The sequence below is a fragment of the Dipodomys spectabilis genome, unplaced genomic scaffold, assembly GCF_019054845.1.
Source record: "Dipodomys spectabilis isolate Male_0828 unplaced genomic scaffold, ASM1905484v1 ptg000026l, whole genome shotgun sequence".
NCBI classification, from domain to species: domain Eukaryota; kingdom Metazoa; phylum Chordata; class Mammalia; order Rodentia; family Heteromyidae; genus Dipodomys; species Dipodomys spectabilis.
Window position 1 is genome coordinate 4,029,361 of NW_024870703.1, and position 27,673 is coordinate 4,057,033.

A 27,673-nucleotide genomic window follows, 5' to 3' on the forward strand; every position below is an offset into this window, starting at 1 on the left:
CTTCTCCTACCTACTGGCTCCTGTTTGTAGCTCAAGCTCCAGTCAGCCAAGACCTGTTACACCAGCAAACTGCAAATCAGGAACAAGGAAACAGTCCAGTGTAGGGGACTGAAGTCCACTGGACCACTTCCTGTTCTAAATTACTCACAGCCCACAAGGAAGGGCTCCTCACCCTGGTGACCGGGCAGTTCTCCTGGGGGAAGATTTATATCTCCACTTAACCATCAAAAAGCCAGTGGAGGTGTGACTCAAATGGTAGAGTTGCCAGCCTTAAGCAAAAAAAAAAGCCAAGTGATGGTGTGAGGCCCTAAATTTAAGCCCTAGAACAATACACACACACACACACACACACACACACACACAAAGCAAACAGCAAAACCTATGGAGGCTAAATAGTGGCTGAAGTAAACTAAAAATCATGTGCAAGACCCAGATGGTGAACCTTTAAAGATGAGTGAGGGAATCTAAACTACACTAGAAACGTTTTTAATATTTGAGGTTGACAGGCTGATACCATCAATTTTCCCTTGGTACCATCTTCCACAACAAATGCCTTGCCTATGATGGCATTACTTATGCTATTAAAGAGACAGAAAAGTTCAACTTCTCTGCTAGAAGTAGGCACCAGAGGACACAAAGCAGCTGTTTGGTTCAGTGTTCATATCCCGCCCCCCCCCCCCGCCCCCACATAAGTAAGGCCTCTGCTGATGAATTACCATCAAACCCAAAGAGCATTTAAGCTACTTCCCCTAAAAGCCAACATAGGTGTGAGATATTTACTTGAATTTTTATCAGGAAGTCGATCTATCTTCCACACCACAGCCCGGTAGGCACTGTCATACTTTGCTGACCCCACAGTGACGAGAACAGCAGGTTCAGACTCAAGTTCATATAAACCACCCAGACATGCCCGGCGGTTCATTTTGGCTTTCAAGGACTTCTGCCTCTGGAGGTTCATGGTCCAGAGGGCCTTGACCCACTGAGATGGGACAGGAAAGTGGATCGTGATATTGTCACAGCACCTCAAGGAACTGGCTTGGGATGGCCTCTGGGCCACTGGGGCCATATTGACAAAAGCCTGTAGTTCCACAGAAGCCCCCTGGACAACCACTGCAGACTTCAGAGAGAACGGAAGTTCATCCCCCTCATAAGGACTCTTGAAACGCATCAGCTCAAATTTGCAGGCATCAAGAGGCATGAATTTAATGATTCTTGATTGCTCAAATTCTGGGGCTTTCACACACTTATGAAAATGGTAGTCGAGAATATGGATCCCCTTCTTTTCTGGGTCATTTTCAAAACTGTTCTCATCTCGTTTCTGCAGCTCAAGGTCATTCAAGGTTAAAAAGCATTCCATATTCCCATTCACAAAGCAGAGGCAAGAGATTTGAGTTATCACAGCACTTTCCACCAATTTCCCATCTTCTCTTGTGACTTTACCCCAGAAGTGATCCACAATTTCCAGGGAAATTTCCTGCTCCTCATAGCTCTTCTTTGGTTTTGAAATAGCTGGTAGCTTCATCAGCTCCTCCTCCACAGTAGTGAGAAAGTCAAGGAAGTCCCGGTACTCTGTGGACCCCAACTTCAACATCTGCTCAATATCTGGCTCATGAACTATTTCTGTCTTAGAATGATATTTCCTTTTCTCTGTGTAGGACACATGCTCAATCTTCACAGTATGGATCTTTCCAGTCACACTAAAGTTCTCCACTTTAGGTTCTGAGAGTCTACAGTAAGGATCGAGCTGTAACTCTTTGAATGGTTTCTCCAACCCCTTCTCATAATACATTTGCAAAATCCCTCCAGGCAACACTTTCAGAAAAATCGGTCCCCATTGCCGAGAAGACATCATGTTCTTCTTCTCAGGAATTCTCATCATGAAGGACCATCCGGCTTTTGGCTGACTCCTGAAGAGCACGTGGGGGATAAAGGAAGAATGTGGGTCTTCAACATCTACATCCTGTATAAACACATTTCCAAGAGGGTCTTGGTTCTCAGTTGATTGGAGATGTTCAAGCTTCTCACAGATGTAGTTGAGTGAACACTTATTTAGACTTTTTTGATCAATAGGCATCTCTTTGTCTCGTGATGAGAATGTCTTTCTGCTTCCTGAGGGGTCAAAGGTAACTTGAGAAGCACCACCTCCATCTTTCCAGAATGGATTTGAAAAAGCACAGTCCTCTCGAAAATACTGAAACTGGGGAGCATCGCTTTGGGACCCTAGGTGTTGGGCCTGCTGTGGGCTGGTTCTATCTGGAATGTCCACTCTGGGAGCTGGAGGCATACATGAGTGGTCAGGGGATATACAAGTTGGTGTCATAGGTGGTACAGAGGAACATGCTCCTACTGTTGTAGGAGGGCAAGAAGATTCTGGAATAGGATACAGCACAAGAGTCCCTGCTTTGGGGATGCCAGGAAACCCTGGGAAGTCTTTGGTAGGTGTAGAAAGAGGAGAATTACTAGGAGGTCCAGGACTGAAGTAAAAATCTACACTGGGAGAGGGAAGCGGGGTACTGCTGGTAGAGGAAGAGCCACTGGGAAATTCTCGAAGGCCAGGAAGGTTCAGCTTAAGTCCATTTGGTCTACAGACACCTTGGTTCTCTGAAGGAAAATTCTTTGGCTTTTGAGAAGATTGAAAAGCAGAGTCATCATCAAAGGTAACCCAACTTCCTGGGTTTGGAGTACACATTTTCAAGACCAGGATATGGTTTTGTCAAAGAATCAGATGTGTTGTTGTGTTGCTTCTGTTAAAGGAAAAAGAGAGGAGAAGAAGAAGAACAATTTAAAAATCACAGCCTTTTGTTTTGAGAAAGACTTGAATATAAAAGCATATGCACTTACTGAGTGCAAAGAAACTGGTTTTTTATCATTCTTTTGATAGCTGAGAGAGACAGAGAGACAAAGACAGAAACAGAGACAGAGACAGAGGCGGGGGGGGGGGGTGGGGAGGGAAGGGATCCAACTGTACTCTGATTACCAGAAACTCACTTTGAGTTTACAATTACACAGATGCTGACAGTGAAGAGATGGACAATGATATTTCCTGCAGCAGAAAGTCAAAACAGAGCAAGAGTGCTATAGTTCTAATCTGGAATATCTCACAAAGATGTACACGTGGAGGTGTAATCCTTACCTCTTCATGCAGTTAAGAGGTATAGAGTCTTTAAGAGGTAGGGCCTAGAGGAAGTTAGGTAACTGGGTGTGTGTACCCTTGAAGGAAATTGTGGGATACAGCCTTTTCCTCTCTCTTTCACACCCAGCCATGAATTAGATGAATGGGCTTCCTTCTCCTGATGTTTCCACCATGCTGTTCTGCCTTGCCATGGGCTCAAACAATGGACCAACCAACTAATCATGGACAGAAAACTATAAATCAAACTAAACCTTTTCTCTCCTTAAGTTGTTCACAGTAATAAAAAGCTAACTTACACAGGGACTATACTTACATCAGATAATATAAACTTTAAGTCAGAGCACCAAAATGTATGTACCAAACTGACAGAAGTGAAGGAAGAAATAGATAGCTAAACAATAAGAGCAGCTTTCAGTATCCCATTTTAATAACAGATACAACATCTAAATGGAAGATCACTTACTAGCTCAGGCCTATAATCCTAGCTACTCAGGAGGCTGAGATCTGAGGATCTCAAGCTTAGGTTGGAAAGTCCAAGAGACTCTTATCGTCAATTAAGCACCAAAAAAAGCTGGAAGTGATGCTGTGGCTCAAGTGGTACAGCACTAGTCTTGGGCAAAAAAGTTCAGAGACTGTGCCTAGGCCCTGAATTCAAGCTCCAGGACCAGCACACACACACAATAAAGGTAGGGGGAGGGAAAAAAAAGCCACAGAGGACTTTAGTCCAAATGGCCAAATGAGATTACCAGATGTATTGAATATTCTACCCAGCAGTAGCAGAATGAACATACACTCTCTCAAACATACCTAGAGCATTTCCCAAATAGATCATATAGGTCACAAAGCAAACCTTACATTTTGAAAACATAAAACCATACTTATTCTTTTTTGCCAATCATGTTAGAATAAACCTTAAAATTAACAGCAGTGAGAAAACTGGAAAATTCACAAATAAATAGAAATTAAATAACAACTGAAACTAAAATAATATATAAATAAACTGTAGTCACAATCATGTAGTCACATGATTACAATGAGGGTGGGGAAAAGCAAAAGGTATCTTGAGAAAAAGGAAAAGGAAAATTCAATATAACAAAGTATGGTAAAAAAAAAAAAAAACAATGCTAAGGAGGAAGTTGATAGGTATAAATGCCTACATTAAAAAAAAAAAAAGAAAGTTCACAAAGAAATAATGTAGCTCTATTACTTCAAAAACTAGGCAAAGAACAAACTAAGCTTTCAGTTAGTAGAAGGAAAGTAATAATAACTAAAGCAGAAATAAATTAACCACAGAATAGAAAAGAACAATGAAAACGGAGTCCATTTTTTTAAAAGACCAATACAATTGAACAAGCTTTAACTAGATGAAGAACTTAAAAAAGACTCAAAATCAAAATAAAAGATACTACAACATGATGCTGTTTGGTAAGGGACTACTATGAATAATTATACACCAACAAATAAATTCCTAGCTGGGCACTGGTGGCTCTTACCTGTAATCCTAGCTACTCAGGAGGCTCAGATCTAAGGATCAAGGTTCAAAGCTAGCCTGGGCAAGAAAGTCTATGAGACTCTTATCACCAACTAACCACCATAGGTATGGAGCTGTGGATCAAAGTGGTAGAGTGCTAGCATTGAGCAAAAGAGCTCAGGAACAGTACCCAGGCCCTGAGTTCAAGCCCCATAACCAGTCCCCACCCCCACCCCCACTCCAAAAAGAAAAAAGAAAGAAAACAAATTCCTAGAAACATACAACCTACCAATACTCCAATACTGAGTCATAAAGAAATAGAAAATCTAAACAGATAAATAACTAAAAGACAGAAATAGCAGTAAAAAAAAAAAAAATCATCCCACAAGGAATAACCAGGACCAGTTGGCTTCTCAGCAGAATTCTACAACACATTCAAAAGGAATTCATGTTAATCTTTTTCAGACTCTTCTATTACCCAACTACCAAAGTCTATATAAGACTACACAAGAAAAGCAAACAACAAAAGAAAAACTGTAAGCCAATATCAATAACAACAAAAACAAGAGAAAAACTATAAGTCAATATCCTCCAATGAATATAAATGTAAAATTCCTCAAAAATATTTAAAAATAAATTGAACAGCACATTAAAGTAGAATGGTAACCAAGTGGGTTTTACTGCTGAAATGCAAGGATGGTTCAACAGTCAAAAGCCAATTTGTATACCACATTCACAGAATTAAGGATAACATCCACATAGTCATATCAAAAGATACAGAAAAAAATCATTTAACATCCTTTCAAGACAAACAGGATGAAGACAATAAGAATAGAATAAAATTATTTCTATATAATTTCCACAGATTAAAAGTTCATTTCTTCCTTATGGTGCAAGCCTCCATGGCCAGGAATGAGAAAGATGCTCACACTTGCCATGCTGTTCAGCACAGCAGCAGACACAAAGCCAGACCAAATAGGTAAGAACAAGAAATAAAAGGCATCCAAATAGCTGGACACTGGTGGCTGAGATCAGAAGATCAAGGTTCAAAGCAAGCCCACAGCCCAGGAAAGAAAGTCTGTGCCACTCTTATCTTCAATTAATCACCAAAAAAAACCAGAAATGGAACTGTGGGTCAAAGTTGTAGAGGGCTAGTCTTGAGCAAAGAAGCTCAGGGACAATACCCAGGCCCTGAGTTCAAACCTCACAACCAACAACAGCAACAAAAAATAGGCCTCCAAATGTAAAGGAAGTCTTAAATTCATGTCTCCTCACAGATGACTTGATTTTATATATATAAAAGTCTTTATGATTTTGCACACACACACACACACACACACACACACACACACACACACGAAGAAAAAAACTGTTAAAAATAGCAAATTCAGCAAATCTGCAAGATATAAAATTACTGTACAAAAATATTTTTTGTCTCTATATACTAACAACAAATCATCCAAGAAGGAAACAGGAATAAATATATCAAGGAGGTAGAGGAGTTATACACTGAAAACTACAAATCAAGGAAAGCACAAGTAAATAAAAAGCCTTCCCTTGTTCATGGACTGTTAAAATGTCTACACTACCCAATCTTGAAATTAAATATGATTCCTTCCAAAATCAAACTGGATTTTTTTCAGAAATCAGACAAAAAGAATCCTAAAATTCATACTGAAGCATAATAATTAGCCAAACCCAACTAGAGGACAAAAAAAAAGAATAAAGCTGAAGGCCTCATGTTTACTGACTTTAAAATAGATTATAAAACTAAGATAATCAGAATACTATGGTACTAGTACTTAGATAGACCAAATGGAAATAAATGAAATAAATCTAGGGTCAAATATACAATCAGATGATTACTGGCAAAGCTCCCAAATTACACAACAGGGAAAAGAGAGTTTCTTCAATAAAGAGACTGGTACTCAAGCAACTGATTTATCTACATGCAAAAGAATGAGATTGAACCCTTATCTTATAACACACACACACACACACACACACACACACACACACACACACACACAGTACACATACACACACACCACTCAAAAGTAGATGGAAAAAAAAAACGAAAGATGAAATGCAGCTCAGAATTACATGAGCTGTCGAACATGTGTTCAATCCCCAGCACTGCCAAAAGTAAAGCTCCCAAGGTGTAAAACTCACGCAAGAAAACATTTCAGTAGTGATTTCTTGGCTATAACACCAAACCACAAGCACCCAAAAACTAGACAAATGGGGTTCCACAAACAACAAAACTTCTCACAGCAAAGGAACAATCAACAGGACTGAGAAGGAACCTACAGAATGAGAAGAAAAAAAAAAAAAAAAGATTTATAACATATAAGAAACCCAATTCAATAATAAGAAAACAGTCCAGGTGCCAGTGGCTTACACCTGTAATCTCAGTTACTCTGTAAGCTGAGATCTGAGGATCACAGTTTAAAGCTAGCCTGGGCAGGAATTATCAAAAAATTAATCATCAAAATAAAAAGCCAGAAGTGGAAATGTGGCCCAAGTCCTAAGCCTGGCACGAAAATAAATAATAGTAATAATAATAAGGAAAAAACAACTCTGTTGAAAATGGGTAAAGAACTTAGACAATTCTTCATGAATATGACAAGATGTTCCACAGCACTTGCCATCAGGGAAATGCAAATCAAATCCTTAAGACATCCCCTCACACTTGCTAGAATGGCCATTATAAAACCTGAATAGCTGAGCACTGGTGTCTGATACCTGTAACTAAGAACTCAGGAGACTGAGCCAAACATTAAGCTGTGGTAGAGCACTAGCCTTAAGAAAAAAAGGTCAGCCGGGCGCTGGTGGCTCACGCCTGTAATCCTAGCTACTCAGGAGGCTGAGATCTAAGGATCGCGGTTCAAAGCCAGCCCGGGCAGGAGAGACCGTGAGACTCCTATCTCCAATAAACCACCAGAAAACCGGAAGTGGCGCTGTAGCTCAAGTGGTAGAGCGCTCGCCTTGAGCTGAAGAGCTGATGGACAGCACCCAGGCCCAGAGTTCAAGCCCCGCGACCGACAAAAAAAAAAAAAAAAAAAAGGTCAAAGACAGAGCCTAGGCCCTGTGTTCAAGCCCCAAGACCAGCATAAAAGAATAAAATAAAAGAAATATAAATAAATACAGGAAAGTAACATATGTTGGAACCTTTGTGCACTGTTGCCAGGAATGTAAAATGCTACAACCACCACCATGTGAAATGATCCAGAAATTCCTCATAAAATTAATTAAATATAGAGCTGCTATAGGATCTAGAAATCCTACCTCTGTGTGGATCCAAAAGAAATTGAAAGCAGAATTTTGTTTTTAATAGCACTGGTGTTTAGGGAGGGGCGGGTGTTGAACCCAGGACCTTTAGCAGGCTAGGCTAATGTTCTCCAGCCTCAAAACAAGAATTGTGAACATATATCTGCATTCTCCTATTTTTTGTACCATTCTTCACAATAGCCAGGAGGTAAGAACAACCTAAACTAGTACACTAAAGGGTGAAGAATTGCAGTATATGTGGATGAGGGAATATTATTTAGCCTTTTAAAAGGAAAGAAATTCTAACCGAGGCAACAATACGATGAATCTTGAGCACCCTGTGCTAGCCACAGATAGACAAATACTGCATGAGTACACTATTTATGGTGTCTATGGCAGATTCCTGGAGCAGAGAGTAAAGCAGTGATTGTCAGAACCTGGAGGCAGGGACAAATGTTCTGTGGGAAGAGAGTTTCATCCAAGCCAAGTGAGACATTTAAGAGATCTGCTTCACCAGGGGACATAGGTAATAAACGGCACTGGACACGTAAAACTGTGGATTTACCACAAAAGAAAAACACAACTGTATTGCTTTTTAATCAAATCTGTGTCAGTCTTGCTTTGGTTATTTTTGAGGTAGTCTTCCTTTTAGCCCAAGCCTATCTGGACAGCAACCCCGCTATTTTTGCTTTCTGAATAGCTGGAGTAACAGATATGAACCTCTGTGCCCATTTTTTTTTTCTGTTGAAATTGGGTCTCACTAGCTTTTGTTCCTTGGGCTTACTTGGAACTGTGATCCTCCAGATCTCAGCCTCCTGCGTAGCGGGGATGAGAGGTATGAGCCACCTCACCCAGTCTTTATTTGAGTAATTACTCAGTAGCCAGATTCCTTTAACGCTATAGGAAATACAAGAAGAAAAAAGCCAAAAACTCAATTTTACAATGAACCATTCCCAGCCCCTCAAATATGTGAGGTTTATTATAGTTAATAAGCATTTCAAAATTCATGACTTTATTTTTCAAGATGGGCTGTGAAGTGTAAAGTGTATTTCCTGCTTCCTAGCTAGAATACTTGAGGGTCTGCTTCATCACCCAAAGACTCCTAGCTGGTAAGAAGACTAAATCTGGATTTTCTGCAAAATAACAGCAATGAAGATTGAATTCCCACACCATCAAATCCACCTTTTTCAAACACACACACACACACACACACACACACACACACACACATTCAGTGATTTTATATATACACATATATATACATTTTATATATACACATATCTATCACATATTCAGTGATTTTATATGTTAACAGAGTTATACAGCCTTCACCACTATCTAAATATCTAATTCTGGAACATTCTCAGTACCCTCAAAAGGAGCCCTGTACCTACTAGTCACTTCCCAGTTTTTCTCCTGGGGTCCTAGTAATCAGCAGTCTCTTTTCTGTCACTGTGAACTTGACAGGTCTGGATGGCTCATGTAAGCGGAGCATACAACACAGCTTTGCGATCTGCTCCTCTCACACGCTCCTGGCATGGGTTTTCAAGGCTCATCCCCACTGCGGAATTGTCGGTGCTGCACTCCTTTGTATGCACAAATTCCATTCCGTGTGGAGCCATACACCACATTCATCTACCCAGACGTCACTTTCATCTACCCAGACGTCACTTGAGGACGCTTGTTTTGTTTCACTTGTTAGCTGTCATGAATAATGCTACTGTGAGTATTTATTTCTGCCTAACTTCTCTGTGATCATTTCTTAAGTGTATGTGTGTGTATACCTATATGTATATACAGGTATATGTATGTCTATATATGTGTATATATGTATATGTAAATACATACACACACTTATAGCATACATATATATGCTCAAAAATATACAGATACATAAAAAGAAATATGAGTGTATATAACTATATATGTGTATGTAGAGACCATACCTACACATATATATGGAGATATGTGTGTATGTGAGAGAAAGACAGACAGAGAGACAGAGAGAGAGATCACAGTTCCAAGTCAGCCCAAGAGCTAGTGAGATCCTATCTCAACAGGAAAAAAAATAGGTACAGTGGTTCACATCCTAGCTATTCAGAAAACATAAATAGGAGGGTTTCTGTCCAGATAGGCTTGGGCTAAAAGGAAGACTATCTCAAAACTAACCAAAGCAAAACTGACACAGATTTGATTAAAAAGCATTATGGTTGTGTTTTTCCTTTGTGGTAAATTCACCTGGAATCTACCTTTTTATATATGGGGAGAGAAAGAACATCAGGATTTGAACACAGGTTATTTCAGTCCAACTTGATATGGCATCAGTTACTGAAATCATTCTAATGACCCCGGAAGCCATGCACGTAAGGATGGCCACAGGGAGCTGGGGCTGGGTGCAGCTGGAATCTTGGCACGCTGGGCGCACCTTCCATGATAACACAACATCACCTCTGAGGTCCTTTCCAACTCTCAAGGGATTCTACAGTGGTTGACATCCCCCTGGAAATGCTCTCAGAAGCAGAAAGTGTGTGTTACCATTAAGTTCATGTGGGATTTGTACCCAAACTGACAGACAGCAAAATCCATCAGACCTACCTACTGAGGTAGAAATGTGAAAGCCCCACTTGGGGGGGGGGGGGAGGAAGGGGGCCAGAGGGAAAGTTTTCTCTCTCCAGCCCTCTCCTGCTGGGTAATGAAGGCTCAGCCCCGGCAATCATGCAAGCTTGGAGAAGAGCCAAAGCAAAGAGAGAGGGGTTGGGGGAATGAGGCTGGCAGTGTGCGGTGTCCGTGCTGCGGCTGCACATTCCTGCGGGCATAACAAACACACCGAGGAGCAAGCAGCCAGGCTCAGGCCCCTCAGGAGGGCATTCCACACTCCTGCTCTAGGCTGAAGTTGCAGGGAAGTCTTTCCACCCGGGAACAGGAACAGGCCACCAGGAGGCTCAGAGGCAAGAAGCAAGCAGCTATGTTGGTTTTTTTTTTTCACTGTGAGAAGGAATCCAGCCAAAACAAGCCCTTCCATGGGGCGAGAGCTGGTGAAAACATTTACCTCGGCGGAGTTGATTCAAAGAAAGGAAAGAGAAGAGTAAGAGAAGAGAGGGTGCAGCTTCAGACTGAATCCACGCCAGACCTTCTGCCTCATCTGCTTTCCTGTGGTAGCTTTGAAATTCCTCACTGTGCTGTTGATTTCTTCAAGTCTGACGTAGTGTGAGACAAAATAAACTGATTTCCCTAAGCCAGACAAAGAAACACAATCCCAATACTGTATATGCTGCCCTGATGGTTTTTAAAGCACACCTTAGAAAGGAATCACCCATGTTAAACCCCAGATCCTCCATGCACAGTGTACCCCAGGGTCCCTCCCCACCCCTGGGCAGAGCTAGTACCTGGAAGGCCTTGGACCTAACTGGGGTGGAGCCTAACTGGGATGGAGTTGGGTGCTGGTCTGGGCCAGATGGTCCAGCTCCCCAGGCAAGGGCACATTCGTTTCCTTCTAGACTCCTCTCTTCTCCCCTTTCACCTCAGTCTCTCCCACCTGCTGAGAACTCCCCCCAAATGACCTCATGTTTCTATTCTGACCCCAAAGCCCCTACCTGTCTGTCAACAACCAGGGCTTTTCCTGCCCTCCCAACCCTACCACAGAGGAAGGGACCCCACCCTGCCCAGAGATGGTCTGGGGATGAGGGAAGACCCAAGCAGTTTTAGAGGTATTTCCAGAAGTCCTCTCCAGGCTGCAGAAATGAAATGGTTTTTAGGCAGTAGCAGGGATTTACTTCTACTCTGGTTTTGGTTTTGGTTTCCCCTGCATTGCAAGTATTTGGGTCCAGATGCACGTCTGTGTCTCCCTAGGGTGGTAAGTCTGACCCCTGTCAGATCCCTGCACTATCTCATTTAAACTACAAGATCATCCAGAGCAGAGCACAGCATGGGGCCATTTTCCAAAGCAGTTAGTGAAGACAGGGAGACAGGGGCTCCTGGTTCCTTCCAGTTCCCCTCTTCCTTCCTCAGAAGCCAACATTTCCTAGTCTGGTCCTCTGTCTCCTTGCTCAGCTGGGTACCTCATCCCTCCCCGCAGCCCCCACCTTTCAGAGGTCTGTTCCCAATCCATCTGGCTATCCTGCAACTGCTCCAGACAAAGTTCAGACGCAGGGCAGGACACCAAGAATCTGAGGGAGGCGTAGACAGGAAAAGAAAATGTACTGCAGTGGAAATTTCTAGAAATCTACTTCGAAGATTAAAGATTTCTAAGGGCAGTGTTTGCTTCCCCTTAAGACTGTGGAGACATTCTTTACATCTGCCGCATCTTTTCACAGCCTCAGCAGCAGCAGCAGAATAGACCAAACCTAAGCACAGATTTCAAGTAGATGCACTTGCCTATTCGTACTGGGAAAAAGAAAAAAATAAAGCAAGGACAAAGAAAACGGTGGCTTCTACCTAATCGAACATGCCACAGAAGGCATTCTGAAGCCTACCACATTCTCTTGGATGTACCCAGATTTCAACAATCCCCAGTGTAGAGAAGGTGTAAAATTCAAACGGTCTGTCTCCAAAAAGAAAGAATAAGCCATAACACATACAGCAGCAGCAGCAGCAGCAACAACAACAGAAGAGCTGCAGTTGTACACCATTCCTGTACTCCACCCCTTCTCCACCACTTAAGAACTCCTGTAGAATTCTCCTAGGGATATTCTGGAGCCTCTCAGGATTCAACTTATTTCAAAAAGTAAATAAACAATAGCAATACCTTGTTGTAATAATAATGTTCAACAAGTCTTGTACATGAGAGACACTGGTTTGGTTGTGGGGGTTGGGTGGTGGGAAGAGCGGATTCACCAAAAGAAAAGAATTTGGAGTAAACAGTTTCAGGTCATCACAGGAAGAAGACATCATTAAATCCTGCAGAATCTGAGTGATGTTCTTCTGATGATGTCTCATTTGTCAGAATATTTTTTCCAACTTGCCTACAAATGCCTGACACAAACACAAAGCTCTGTAACATTTTGACTACATTCTTTTAAAATCATTCCCTTCCTACCTCCCAACCATTCAGTGAAATGCACAGAGAAGCCAGGTTGCTTGTGGCTCATGGCCGTAATCCTCGCTACTTTAGGAGGCTGACTGATCTGAGGATCAAGTTTTGAGGCCAGCCCAGGGAGAAAAGCCTATGAGACGCTTATTGCTAATGAAAAAGTAAAAAGCCAGACATGGTGGTACAGCTCAAGTGGTAGAACACTAGCCTTGGGCAGAAAAAGCCAAGTGTAAGTGCAAGGTCCTGAGCTGAAGCCCCATACTGGCAAAAAAAAAAAAAAAATACAGATGAGGTTCTACCTTAGTGGGCAGATGGTTGAACTCTGCCTGGATCAGCGGGGATGGTGAAGCAGCACTGCAGATCACTTGCAGCTAACATTACAGTGTGTGCGTAGACAACAGCCCCCTATGTGATCCCAGCATTCAGCTTCTCTGTCACTGCCCCTCGGTGGGCAAAGACATGCTGAGGTCTCCTGGGCCCCAGAAGTCAACAACAACACCTCTGCATGGCTCCTGATATCAGCCCCCATCCAGCTCAGTCTTTGAGGTCTCTGACTTTTTGCTCAGAAACAATGCTCCAGAGAAGGAACGTCATCTTCCTGTCAGCATCTGCGTGGTTTCATTGGCTGTTCCCCAAATAAGGAATTCTCACACTCCATCAGGGCCAGACTCCTCCCAAGCAACTCTGAGATCAGCCCACAGCTACACTTGCTAAACCCCTTGTTTTGTGTGGCTGGGGGTTGGTAATACCCTCACCAGCATTACTAGCCTGGGATTCCTATCAGGGAAACAAAATCAAAGTCAGGGCAGGGCAGGCCACGGTATGAAAAAAAAATATGCACTGTAAAGACTTCTCTTAAAGATTTGCTTTGACAGAGTTCCAAATACTCTTCCTGCAGCTTTTCCCCTTGCAGGGAAAGCAAAGGAAAGATAACCTAAGTCATAAGGACTATGAAACAGCCTCACCCTCATCTTAGGTCATGAGCCATGTGAGTAAAGCATATGTTCTGCAGCCCGTTTTATTGGAACACAAGGGCATGCGGTATTTAGTTCAGTTAGGTGACAGGAAATACCATTTGCAAAATACTGAACCACAGTCATCTACTGATGACTTCAGATATTATCAGCTTTGGCTGCCCAGCTCAACTCCCTAGCCTGTGGCACTTTTCCAGCACAAATATGCATCCTGGCTCTGTGTGTGTGTGTGTGTGTGTGTGTGTGTGTGTGTGTGTGTGTGTGTGTGTGTGTGTGTGTGTGTGTGCGTGTGTGTGCGCACGCGCGTACACACACGTGTGTGCTGGTACCGGCGCTGCAACTCAGGGCCTCATGCTCTTGCTTGACTGTTTTTCACTTAAGGTTGGTGTTCGTCTACCTGGGCTTCCTCTCTACCTTACCTCTAGCTTTTAGAACACACACTGTCTGGTCAGAAGGAAGGTAAAGAACCCCAACTCTGGAGGAAGCATCTGGGCAACCTGATGGCTTCCATTCTGCCTAACTCATGGCTGTGCCTCGGTCTTCCCTCGGGATTGGATTGTGAAGCTCCTGCCTTAGACCCCAGGCAGGGACGCTCCTTTGTCTGGGTCTTGTGCTGAACCCTAATCCCAATGTGACACATGGAGATGGGGACTTTGGGGTGGGGGAAGGTGAGTGGGTCACAGGGAGTGGAGCCCTCACAAATGGGATCAGCACCCTTCCAAGGAGGGAGAGAGACAGCTCAGTCTCTCTGCCATCTGAGGATAGAATGAGACAGCATCATCAGCCACCGGCAAGAGGGTCTTCACCAGAACCTAACCAAGCTGGTTCCCTGATCTCAGACTTCCAGAACCACAAGAAATGAATCTCGGTTGTGTATAAGTAACTCTCCGTCCTTCAAGACAGCATCTCCCAAAATAGAGCAGCCAATAAGTGCAGATAAACACGCAGCCTCATCAGATGCCAGAAATGTTTCTCCATGTCCACAGCCCGTAGGATGCTTATGTTTTCACGAACCTCTAGGAAGGAGGAACACATAGTTTTCCTCCAGAACCCACAGGGCAGGTGTACCTAAGAATACTCTAGAATGTGAAGGTAGAGGAAACTCAGTTCACATAACCCTGGACACCTTGGCCCTTTCATTCTGGTGCCAGCTTCTCTGCTACACCTTCCACAACTTGATTCTGGGTCTGCAGTGGCTTCTTTGAACAGCCAGGCCCTGAGCATTGCTCCCAGGATCCATAGCAGCCACAGGTTCTGTCCTGGCACACCAGCAGTCCTTAAGGGGGAAGAGACACCACCGGCCACCTTTGCTTTTCCAGAGATGGACACCAAAGAACTTCCACATGGGCTATAGCTAGAATGATGTCTTTCCTTTGACCAGAAGAAGCCAGCTTCAAAACATCCTCTGTGTAATGAGGCAGTACCTGTCCTTCCCTGTACCTCTGATAGCACTAAAGCCTCCCACCTCAGGTCCTGGCCTTTCTTGGGATGGAAGAATGGGAGAGGCTCAAACACCTCCTTAAAGATGATGGTCTGGAATGCTGCAAGAGGCTTGGAGTCATGCGTCCACATTCCACCTCACCGCAACTCCATCATCTCCCTGTGCCTGGTCTGCACCCTTCACTGGCCTATGGGACCACGCTGAGTCTCCCCCTACTCTCTGGGCAATAGAGTAGGGTTGGCCACTCATCAGCATTTGAGTAAATGGTGCATAACTAACTATTAGGCTCTGGAAAATATGAGTGCCCAGCATGCTGCACAGCCAAGTCTTGTCCAAGCTGTAAAGGAGGAAGGAAGTTACGCTACTTGGTGCCTTATCTGCGCTAGACTGTGGTCTGGGATACACAGTGTCAACCAGCCTTCTGCCTGGCCTACAGTTCTGCGGTCTGTCCTTAGTACCTGTGCATGGCAAAATGAGAACCTTTTTAACCTCACATTGAGAGGACAGCTCCCTCATGGGCCACTGCAGTGGCTCATCCACAAAGGCAGAAGAGCACAAAGGCAGGATACCTCCACTTATGGTGACCCCAACTCCCAGACTTGCTTCTTCTCAGATACATTGCTTAACACTTTTTGGCCTCTGTTTCCTCATCTGTAATGTGAAAATAAGTAACATGTACTTCATAGGATCAAATAAGTATCACACAATAGAGTGAACTCTCAACAAACAACAACAAAAAAAAAAAAACAAAATGAAAGGTAACAAAATGCTTAAAAGCATGAAGTTCTAGAATCTGCATTAACTGCTGCTACAAGCCCAAGACCAAAACCATTCTCCATAGTTCCCCCAGTAAGCACTGCAAGGCTTCTGTGCAATCCTGGACAGCCTCACCTCAAGAAAAAGAAAATGGAGGGGTATACCAGCAAATGCAGTTGTGAATGCCAAATTGCATTCTGAATGAAAGTCTCTACTTATGCAAGTCAGCACAGCGTGTGGGATGTCAAATATAATTAGGAGGACAGATTAAAAGTAAAAATGCAAGTCAAAACCTAAGATATCCCCTCACAGTTGCTAGAATGGCCTCTATAAAATATAAGTAGCTGGGAACTGGTAGCTCACACCTGTAATCCTAGCTACTCACAAGGCTGAGATCTGCGGATCATGGTTCAAAGCCAGCCCGGGAAGGAAAGTCCGTGAGACTTTTATCTCCAGCTAACTCTCAGAAAACTTGAAGTGGCACTGTGGCTCAATAGCTAGAGTACTATCTTTGAGTACAAAGAGGCTCAGGGACAGTGCCCAGGCCCTGAGTTCAAGCCCTACAACCAACAAAATAAAAAAAAAGAAAGAAAGAAAGAAAAGAAAAGAAAAAGGGAACAGTCCTTTGTATATGTGATTGGAGACAGAAAGGTTAAAATGTGAAATCCTGGTCTATGCTTGTCATCTGTGTAACAAGCTAAGATTCCCCAAGTCTTCGTGTCACTGTTTACGAGTGCACCTCAAGCAAACCAGGATGATGACCTTCCCAGAAGACATTGGAGAGGGTCTGGAGACCATCTGAATTGTCATCAGTGGGGGTGTGGAATGCTACTGGTATCTTAGACATAGGGGCTAGGGATGTAGTTAATGTCCTGCAATGCACAGGATGGACAGACATACAGACATACACACACACAAATACACATGCACATGTGCGTACACATGCACATACAAAGCAAGGAATTAGCTCATCCAAAACGTCAGCTGAGGAACCCTGGCTCCATAGAAGTCAGGAAGTTTGGGGTATGTGTGAACCAAGTACCCACAGTTCTGCATGGGTGTATTTTGTAGCAAATAAATTAAGGCCAAAGTTTGATAATCTGCCCCAGCTCATACAACCAGAAAATGTCACTGTCAGAACAGAACTCTATCTTGAGTCCTAAACTTCATGCTCTTTTTACTACACCAAACCTACTGTCAAGGAATAAACCAGAATAGGACAAAGGGTGGATGAAGGGATATTTTAAGAGAAGATTCGGGACTTAAGGAAGAAGGGGGAAGCTGGCACTTAAAACAGCAGGAAGAGGTAGGGAGGAGGAGGAGCTGGTTTTACACATCTTGGTGAGGACCCAGGTGCATCTCAGTGGAAATCTCTCCTGGGAAGCCAAACACCGAAGATGGTACACTAAAAGAAAATCCAGGTCTAGAGGTCTATACTCAACAGCCTTTTCTGGGTAAGAGAGAGCTGAATTCCAAAGAGAAAGGGCACCCAAAGTTGAGGGCTGGGCTATTTTGCAGGGGAAGGAAAGGAAAAAGGGAAAGACACACCCAGGAAGTCCAATGTCAAACCAGTACAGAGCCCCATGACAATACAGACAGGAAGAATGTGGGGTTTCCTGATTTGGTCAGTAGAGATCGATGGGTGGGGGTAAGGGTTCAGACAAGGAGGCCAAGCTGCAATCTGGAAGCAAACACAGCAAGCACATGGCCTGCTCTGGGCACAGGGCTAGACTACAACCTACCCCAGCCTACTACCCTGTCCTGCCTATCTGTAACTGTGAGGCTGCTTGTTTCCTGGAGGACTGTGTCCAGTAGTCCTAATAATGGTCCTCCTCTTTGTGCAATGCCTGGCTTCTGTTCTCAGGAGCTGCATAAAGAGGACCCCAGAGCTGCTTACTCTCCATAAAACTCAGCCCACCCCTGGCCTTGAGGAGGAGGCAGACAAGCAAGCCTTCTGTCGAACAAAGGCCTGCAAACAAGGCCCTCTTTCAGGGTAGCCTGCTGGCATTTGTGTTTTGTAGGTTCTTCAGTGGAAGGGGCAGGGCCCTTAGCAGAGAAATGAGAAGACATTATCCCCATTTGGGCTGCCTGGCCTGAGCTGGGGTACAGGGCTCTGAAGTTACAATGGCTCTGAGATGTTGATCCTGAAGTCTCCAAGGAAACCAGGAAAGTCATATGGTAAACAGATGGCTGAAATTATTTTGATTCAGATACTACATTTTAAATAGCAAATCTCCTTCTTTCTCCCCCTTCCAAAGGCCCACCCTATTCTCTGAAGACAAACCACCAAGTCTTAGATATATAAAAATCAGTAAGATGCCAGGTAACTCATGTCTATAATCCCAGCTACTCAAGAGGCTGAGATCTAAGGATCATAACTCAACGCCAGCCAACGTAAACAAATCTGAGAGATTCTTATCTACAACTAATCATAAAAAAAAAATGCCAGAAGTAGAGATGCAGTTTAAGTTGTAGAGCATCAGTCTTAATATGGAAAAACCAACTTGGAGTGTAAGGCCCCAAGTTCAAGCCCCTAATGACCCCCCCCCCCCACACACACACTATAAAGATTTTTCTCTAGATTTAAATAGTGACTGGATTACCATAACAGTCACTTTGCTATAAAAATTGACCAAATAATTTAACTTAATTACCATGTGACTGCTCTTAAATGTTTTGTGAGGAAACAAGTAGCTGAATGGCCCAGAAAGGACACTTACTGCTCTCAAGTGTAATTCCTTCCCGCATACCACACTGAGACTGAAACAAGCTATGGAAAGGAAGGATGACTATCTGTAGGGAGTCAGCTAGGACCTCCATCCTAGGATGCTGGGCTTTGGGGAATGTGGAGTCTTGCACCATACCTAGTCTGCCCAGTTCCTTCATGAAGAGTTCCAGAGCTTTTCCTATGAGCTGTGTTCTGAGTTAAATGCCATGCAGACCGCAAAGATGAGTGAGTCCTGGTGGGATGATGAGAAAAACCCTAAGTTAGAGCATCTTACGTTTGAATCCTAACCCCGCTATGGCCTAGCTGTATGACATGGTGAGGGTAACAGTTACTGTTGTGGTCTGAATGTTTGTTTCTCCCCCCCCCCCCCCCGCTCCCAATTCCTGTGTTTAAACTGAATCTCCCACAGATAGCTTTAAGAGATGGGAAGGTGACTAGGTCCTAAGGGCTCCTTCCTTAGGAGTAGGATTGAAACATTTAGAAAAGAAGCCCTACAAAGGTACTTCCTATGCACCGTGGGAAGATGCAGTGAGAAAACTGTCATTTATGAAGCAGAGCAGGGCCTCGCCAGACATCATGCCTACAGTCACCTTGATCTTGGGCTTCCTATCCTCCAGAACTATGAGTATCACATTTCTGTTGCTTGTGAGCTGCCAGATCTGAGGTATTTTGTAGCAGCTTACACAAAGTCAGTCAGTTACTTGGACACACTAAGACAACACCCGTGAAATGGCAGTAAGTGGGGAAGATCACAAAGACTGTCACTACCATAGGCTGCTTATAACCTGATAGGAAAGGCCAGAGAAAACAATGAATAAAAGATACACTCATCCTCCTCCACTAACCTGCACTGGGAAGAGAAAAGTATCATGGGCAGTGCGGGTGGGGTGGGAGGGAGGGGGATGGTAGACTCATGGCTTTGGCAGAGGAGATGTCTGCTTGAGTAGAGACTTAGGCAGCAAATCAGGCGTTCATGATTGAACTCTGTTTCTACTGATTTGGGGGTCATATGCAGATAAAATAGCACTAAACAAGAAATTCTTCTATTCCCTATCCCACCTATAGGGGGCTCTATTCCCCGCCCCCCACCCCCCCCCACCCCCCCCCTCCCCCAGCAAGCAGACACAAAATCCAGTTAGGTGCACTCTGATCATCACTGTGGCAGGAAGGCGTGACCAGGGCTGCCTGCATGCCTCCATATCCAATAGGTGTTTTTGTCTGTCGGGGGCCAATCCTGGCTGTTACAGTTCACAAGCTCACCCAGAAATGTCCCCTTGTTGTAGATACAGAGGCTTACTCTATGGAATTACAGAGAAGAAAGGCATATTTGCTTCTATCCCTCCCGCCCCCATGGAATTCCATGAATGTATATATGCATGAATATGGAACGAATCAAACAATCCTAAAATTAGAAAGAGATTTTTAAAAAGCATTGGTGAAGATCCTATTCATCAACCAGTTATTTAAAAATAAAGCAGTCTTGCCTTTATGTCTTGGTCTGAAATACAGATATCAGTGCATAAAGATAATAGTTTCAGTTCTTCAGTACTCAGAGAATGCTTACAAAATACTTGCGAATTTTATCACTTCACAAAGAGTGCCAAAGGCATTAAAAGAGTCTGATTAGAAATGCGTGATGGGATTCACTGATCAGCACTCAGCCTTAGCTTCTGTGTAACCTTAGAAATCTCTGGTTCTCAACCTGAGATGCTTGCTCATGTGGCCAGCTGACTTCCTCCTCTGGGCTCTTGAGTGCTCACCTACTCAGGGAGACTGCACTAAGGTCATCCAGGTGCCTCTGTACAGCTCTGCCTAGGTAGATCCAGTTGTTCCTGACAGATCCAGCCCAGCTCACCAAGGCTCTGAAGTGCTCTCATTCTCTACCACATAGCTGGAAGCCCCAGAGGGTCTATTCTCTCTCTCTACATCTGTCTCTCCACCAGTGACCATGTCTACATTACTCTGGATTACTTCTAACCCCTAATACTATATACATGCCAAGTAAATAGTTCTTATACTATATTGGATTCTTTGTTTTTGTGGAGGTACTAAGGACCTTGTGCTCTTCCTTGTTTTTTGTGTGCTGTTTTTTGCTTAAGACTGGCACTCTACCGCTTGAGTGACAGCTCTACTTCTGGCTTTTTGGTGGTTAATTGGGAATAAGAGTCTCATAAACTTTCCTACCTGGGCTGGCTTCCAACTGTGATCCTCAGATCTCAGGCATGAGGCATTAGGCCCAGACTTGGATTGGATTATTTAGGAATGACAAGAAGGAAGAAAAAAAAAATCTATCTCTGCTTCATACACACAACTTTTTCCCCCAAATATTTTTGATTCCCTGTTGGTTGAATCCACAGGTGCAGACCCAGTAGCCTCAGAAGATGAATCGATATTCTTCTCCTCAAAAGAAAGAACTGTATGGGAGATTTATTTATGCTCAGTAGGGGTCTGCTCGTACCTACTAAATAAATAAGCAAAGATGACCAGATTACCATTTGGTAAGAGGAGGTCTCTTTCCTCACTTCAGAATCCCCAGCTGGAATCTCTTCCGCATTCCAGGCCCCTTACTCCCCAGGGAGCCCCACGCAGCTCGCCCACATCCTAACAGAAGACCTCCTCACTCTTCCTTCTGTCCTCCTATCTGGGCTTTTGCTGTCCTGACCTCATGGACTCGAGTTACCCCCCCTCCCCTCCTCACCCCCTGGCCTAGATCACACCTTCTGACACCTACTCAGTCCCCCACTGCCTAGAGCCCAGATTCTAGGTATACCCTCAGGATCCCATTATCTCTGATGCTAAATGCAAACAACTTATTTCCCTTTCCTGGGTTTCCTAAAGTGTGCGGTCACAGTGTGCTTGTTTGCTTTTTTGTTTGTTTTTGTCGATCGTGGGGCTTGAATTCTGGGCCTGAGCACTGTCCCTCAGCTCTTCAGTTCAAGGCTAGCGCTCTACCACTTGAGCCACAGCGCCACTTCCAGTTTTCTGGTGGTTTATTGGAGATAAGTGTCTCACGGACTTTCGTGCTCAGGCTGGCTTTGAACTACAATCCTCAGATCTCAGCCTCCTGAGTAGCTAGGAGTAGCTGGTGGTGTGAGCCACCAGCGCCCAGCTGCTTGTTTTAATCAGGAACCAGCACTTCTGCCCACAGCCTCCCCAACTACCTCAGGACTGGATTGAAACATGATGCTCTTACAAGCTCTTCCACTGCATGAGACCTGAGGGGAGCATTCCATAGGGTGATGGACTTGAGAGTTCCTCTGGAAACTGTGGAGCACATGGTATATTCCATTGCTTTAGCTACTCTTTTTAGTGAACTTCAGTGTGGTCTCAGACTCTGAGTCTCTAGAAGCCTGGCACTGTTTCCCAGGCAAAATTCTTTTGGTACAGTGGCCACACACAGAGAAAAGCTTGATGCTCTGTGTGACTCCAGGCCTATTAACAAATGCAGTGTCAGATCTCCAGGACAAGAGGCTGGGAGTAAAGTCAGGACACTGGGCTCTGCCAGTAAATGAAGTACATCACTTCACCGCTCTGGGCATTTCTCTGCATGTACACAATGGAACTTGCTAGCCACCCACATTCCTATTCACCAGGATAGGGGGGAGCGGGGGAATGTGAGAAGCGTGGCCCAAGGAGAAATGTTGTAGTGCTTTAGAGGACAGGGAAAGTTGAGAAAGAAGAGAGGACAAAGAAAAATGAAAGAGCAGAAATAAATAGAAGAAAAAGCACAGGCATCTGGGGGGCACCATCAAGGATGAGAAGCTGGGAACGTTTCTAGTACCAAAAGGCTTTCCCAAACCTGAGAGGCATGTCAAGGTTAGATTTACCCCAGCAGAGATTTCCCCCAGCACAGCAAAGTGGAATGAAGTCTCCCATCACCTGATATGCCACTAGCCTGAACCAGAGCAGCCAGATCCCTTGCTGTGTGCAAAGTCTTCTTTGAACTCAGTGCAGGAAAATAGTTGAGGATCCAAGGAGCCTATTGCTTGTCTAAACTGTTTAGAGTCCCTAGAAAGGCACCTAGCCAGGCTACATCCTGGATCACAAGTTCCAGTTCCAGGGGCTCCATTTTATAGAGAACATTCAAAGAGACAAAAAAGAGATCACCAATCACCATTTTCCCATCATCTCTTCTAACCCCACCCATCCCCTCATTGATCAGATACATTGTACTCACAAACTGGCATGCTGAATTAAACTCCTTTATATAACTGCTTAAGGAAAACAAAAAATAAATGAAAGAATACTAAAGGGAATAATAATGATAATTAAGAGTTCCCCAAGGCTGGTCACCTGGGTGGCAAAATACACTGAGAATGCATCATTATAGGAAGAGTCCTCCGAAGGTGTATGTATCTAAGCAAGATTTGGTGAGCAGGGCGCCGGTGACTCACACCTGTAATCCTAGCTACTCAGGAGGCTGAGATCTGAGGATCGTGGTTCAAAGCCAGCCTGGGCAGAAAAGTCCATGAGACTCTGATCTCCAAATAAACCACTGAAAAACCGGAAGTGGTGCTGTGGCTCAAGCGGTAGAGTGCTAGCCTTGAGCTGAAGAGCACAGGGATAGCGCCCAAGCCCAGAGTTCAAGTCCCACAGCCGACAAAAAAAAAGAGAGAGATTTGGCGAGGGCTTGAAAAGCAAAGACTCTCCTAGAATCAGCAAAGCAAACCAAGAAATAAAAACCCACCTGTAGACATCATTTAGTCAACCTTCGTAACTTAGAAATTTTTAATGCCATATCCCTGCTGAGCAATTATCCAGCAGCTGCATAAACTTGTCCAGTGATGGAGACCTCATTAGTTAGTAAGTTCATCTCATTCTCATTGGAACAGGATTAAGCTCTTCTCTCTCCCATTAACCCTGAATTAACCTTTTCCAGGCTTGGTCTACACTCTAGGGAACTTAATTAAAATGCTCTCCCCTTGCACAAGCTCAGCCAGCCTGAGGCAGCTGCTAATGATCACTAGCACCAGGGTCTTCCCATCCTTTCCTGAGAGCAAAATGCATTTTCAGCCTGAAAACACACCTGCACAGCCCGCTTCCACACCTGTTTGCTAGTGACTTTAGTTAGCTTTGACCTCAAACTGCCAAGGGACATTGACTATGGCCTATGTTTTGCCTGGGGCATCTCTTCCCCAGCCTGACAGCTAGCTCAGTATTTGCTTTACAATTGGGTCTTGGCCTTCTGCCCCAATTTAGGCAAATGCTGGTCTTGGCTTTGCAGCTCTGCCTAGTGCTCAGGGCTTGTCATCAACATATCCCATGATAAGGCTGAAAAATGACAGTCCTGAATTCATTCCACTTAATAGAAAGCAGCTGTTTGTCTTTAAGCCTAATAATAATTGATGTTAGCACGCTCAGCCAGCATTAACTATTGTCTTTTCTAGCACTTCATTTGCTACTTGAGGAAAGAGAAGTATAGAACGGGAAAATGATTCAACTCAGGGTCACCTAGCTAAGAAGATGGATATGAACTGCAATCTTATTCTCCAGCCCATGTCCTTCAATTTCAGTTAAGAGGAAGGAAGGTTCACGCTTCAGTATGTCTCTCTTCTGAGTGTATTTTGGAGTAAATTTTCCCTAGTTGGTGTGTACGCATTCATTCTTTCTCTAACTCTATAGAAATCCACTAGACAGGCATTGTGTGCTTTGTATATCTACCTTGTAAGATCTAAAGTAAGCTTCCCGAGGGGGGGGGGGGGTTAAGTCTTGATGTGTGTGATCACAAAATGTGTGTGTGTGTGAATTAATTCTCTCATGCATGCATACATTCACTCAACAGTGATAACTGAGTGCTCTAAAAACCATGCTGCACACTGCTGCACATAAAACCAGTCATGTTCCACCACCTCGGGGTGTTCTTTACCTAATAGAACAATTCTCAAATGCTTTGCTAACAAGATAAAGCCAATTAAGCTCAATCCCAGACATATGCATACTCAGGATTGGCAAGAGGTCTGGCGGTCAATGCTCAGTGTTGAATCTGCTGATCCTACAGGGTTTGAAAGCTCTTCAGAGTCAGGCCCTGGTGACTCATGCCTGTAAACCTAGCTACTTAGGATCACAGTTCAAAGCCAGCCTAGGCAAGTAAGTCCATGAGACTCTTAGATTCAATTAACCATCAAGAAGTAGAGCTGTGGCTCAAGTGGTAGAGCAGTAGCTTTGAGAAAAAGGCTAAAGGACAGTGCCCAGGCCCCAAATTCTAACACATACACATGCACATGTGCACGCACATGTGCACATGCACAGACAAGTCTTCAGGAAGAATGGGTCTACAAACTGACACATAAACATTGATAGGAACTAACTGAGAAAACAGAGCGTCCACACCATGACAGGAAGGCAGAGGAGAGCCTGACCCTGACCCTGAAGGTACACAGGCACAGTTGGAGCAGGCCAGGCAGGAGAGGTGGATAAGGACAGACAGGTAAGTAAGGGCATGAAAGCCATCCTGTATCATACTAACAAGTTTGGCTTTATCCTAAATGCAACGAGGATTCATAAAGGAAACAAAGAGAACAGGAGCCAACTAGAATTCTACAAAGCAAGTTCTGAAAGAGTCGAGGACAGATAGGAGAGTGATCATCCAAAAAAGGCAGGAGACCGTGGGCAGGGTCCAGTAGGATCAGATGAGAAGCCAGAGTTGAACCTGATGGTTCCTGCCCCTCTAAGCTGACTTTGTGGGGGGTGGAGGGGGTGCACGTGTACATGCACACCAGTACCAGTTCTGGAGCTTGAACTCGGGGCCTTGCACTCCCACTTAGCTGTTTCACTCCAGGATGGTGCTCTATCACTTAAGCCACAGCCTCATTTCTGGTTTTGTTTTTGTTTTTGTTTTCTGGCTAATTGGAGATTGGGATCTCATGGACTTTACTATATGGCCTGGCTTCAAAATGGTTTACTCAAATCTCAACCTCCTAAGTATCAAGGATTGGAGCTATGTGATGATGATGATGATGATGATGATAATGATGATGATGATGATGATCTTTAAGTAGTTGTGCAAAAGTGGTTACAATTCAACTTATCAATTAATAATTAGAATGCATCTTGATCAATGATTTTTAAAGCCTAAAAAATAAGGAGGAGAAATTGATTTTTTTATGGACATAGCAACGTCTACAAATCTGTGCAGAACCGCAACATCACCCTAGCTCTTCTCCATGGTGACTTGGTGGCCCCAGGGGGTGCTGCTAGTTGAGATGGGGAGCCTCAAATGGAGCAGCTGCTCAGTAGTGCATATATGTGAAGGTTAGATGCATGATCAAATAAATATCAAAAGGCTGTGGATGTGAAGAAGCAGTAAAATAGATGAGGATCCAGGATGCACAGAGAGGTCAAGTCCAAGAAAGGCAACAACAGAAACAAGGCAAACAGAAAAGTTCTGAGAGGGGAGGGGAGAACAGCAGAGGGGGAGGGAGTTACCAGACTGGAAACAGAACAGCACAGGCAGGGTAGGAAACTAGCATAGGCTATAGCCTTGTCTCAGTAGAGGAGCTGCTGTAAGTCTTCCTGCAGAGTGATTTGCACACAGCCCATCGTGCTGGATAAAAATCTGCTCAGACAGACAAGCAGGCCATAATCGTTAAAAGTAAGCCAGGGTTGGCACACATGGACGTACATGTGTGAGCAGTTAAGGAGGAGCATCTGGTAGGAGTGGGGAATGTGTGGGTGAGGGAGAGGCAGATTCCGACAAGCAGGGGCTGTTTGAAGCTGGCTAAGCCCATCACTTGTGGTACAGGGCCATTCTCCACTAAGAGTTTTACAACCAAAGATGACTGATAAAAGAGGATGATCTCAAGAGCTGAAAATAATTTGTTTTGTTTCCTTTGTTATGTTCTCGTGCTGGGAATCAAACCCAGGGATCATACTAGGCAAGCAATCTACCACTGAGCTAGATCTGCAGCCCAATTTCTTTCTCACTGGAGGAAAATGTTGATCTAAGCAAAGAATTGGGGGATCCCCACATTATTCTCCAGTTCCCAGCAAAGCCTGATCACTTTTTAGAGCACCTTTAAGAATTCAGACAATCTGAAGCATCTGACCACCAGCCTGCTACTGGACACCTTCCACAGAAGCCATGACTAGCAGAGGCGCTGGGATTTTCACAAACTTTATGAGGCTCTACATTAAGTCACAAATGAGGAACAGGCCTGGTGCTACACTTAGGGAGGTTTTCGGGTGTGAATACATGAGATTAAAATACTTCTCTGTGACTGCATTGATGCTAAGGCAAAGCCAAGGAAAACAAGGTTGGTAGCATTGATTAGCATCTTCAAAACCTCTCCAAATTAGCCCTGAGTATGACTGCTGTGAGCTAGGAAAACAATGTTCAAAAGGATGCAGAGAGGCCAACGTGTCAAGCCTGTCTCCGAATTTCTGGGTCATGACTGTTTTAAATTAGTATTCCCAATACTGTTTCCATGAAGCTCTTGGCTTAGTTCTGCAATGGAAAAGCTATTTTTGTGCTCTGAGCACACATAATTTATATGGAGAATACCCATAATTCCAATTAAATCTTGTATTTTGTGTTGCTCTTTTTTCTCTACTGAAAAACAGTCATAGCTCTCATCACTATTGTTTCTGATAAGACTCTTACAAAATTCAGGCTCTGAGTCAAATACAGATGCTACAGGATTCAGATGAATGATTGTTGTCATGCATTTTAGATCTTGTGAAATTCTCTAGGAAGCTTTCAGTTCTTCATCCTGATAGGGCTTAATCTTCTTTGACTCCATGACTCATCTACCCTTCAATGGCTCAGGGCTTTCATGAGCCCTCCTGGAAAAACTGAAGCCTGGAAGTGGCTCCAGCTGATATTTATGCTTAATATTCTTCCTCCAAAGCTGAACATTTATGATATGGACTTTG

The 27,673-nt window shown here is 43.9% G+C and overlaps 1 protein-coding gene across 2 annotated transcripts in view; it reads right to left on the minus strand.

Moving 5' to 3' along the window:
• The window catches only part of Ston1 (stonin 1), a 110,135-nt gene that overhangs the window by 74,691 nt on the left and 7,771 nt on the right, over nt 1-27,673 (minus strand). For both annotated transcript variants that reach the window (XM_042675411.1, XM_042675410.1), the window contains exon 2: nt 781-2,744. In XM_042675411.1, coding sequence (XP_042531345.1) covers nt 781-2,689 — 1,909 coding nt within the window. In that variant the 5' untranslated portion in view covers nt 2,690-2,744. The remainder of the gene's footprint in view (nt 1-780; nt 2,745-27,673) is intronic.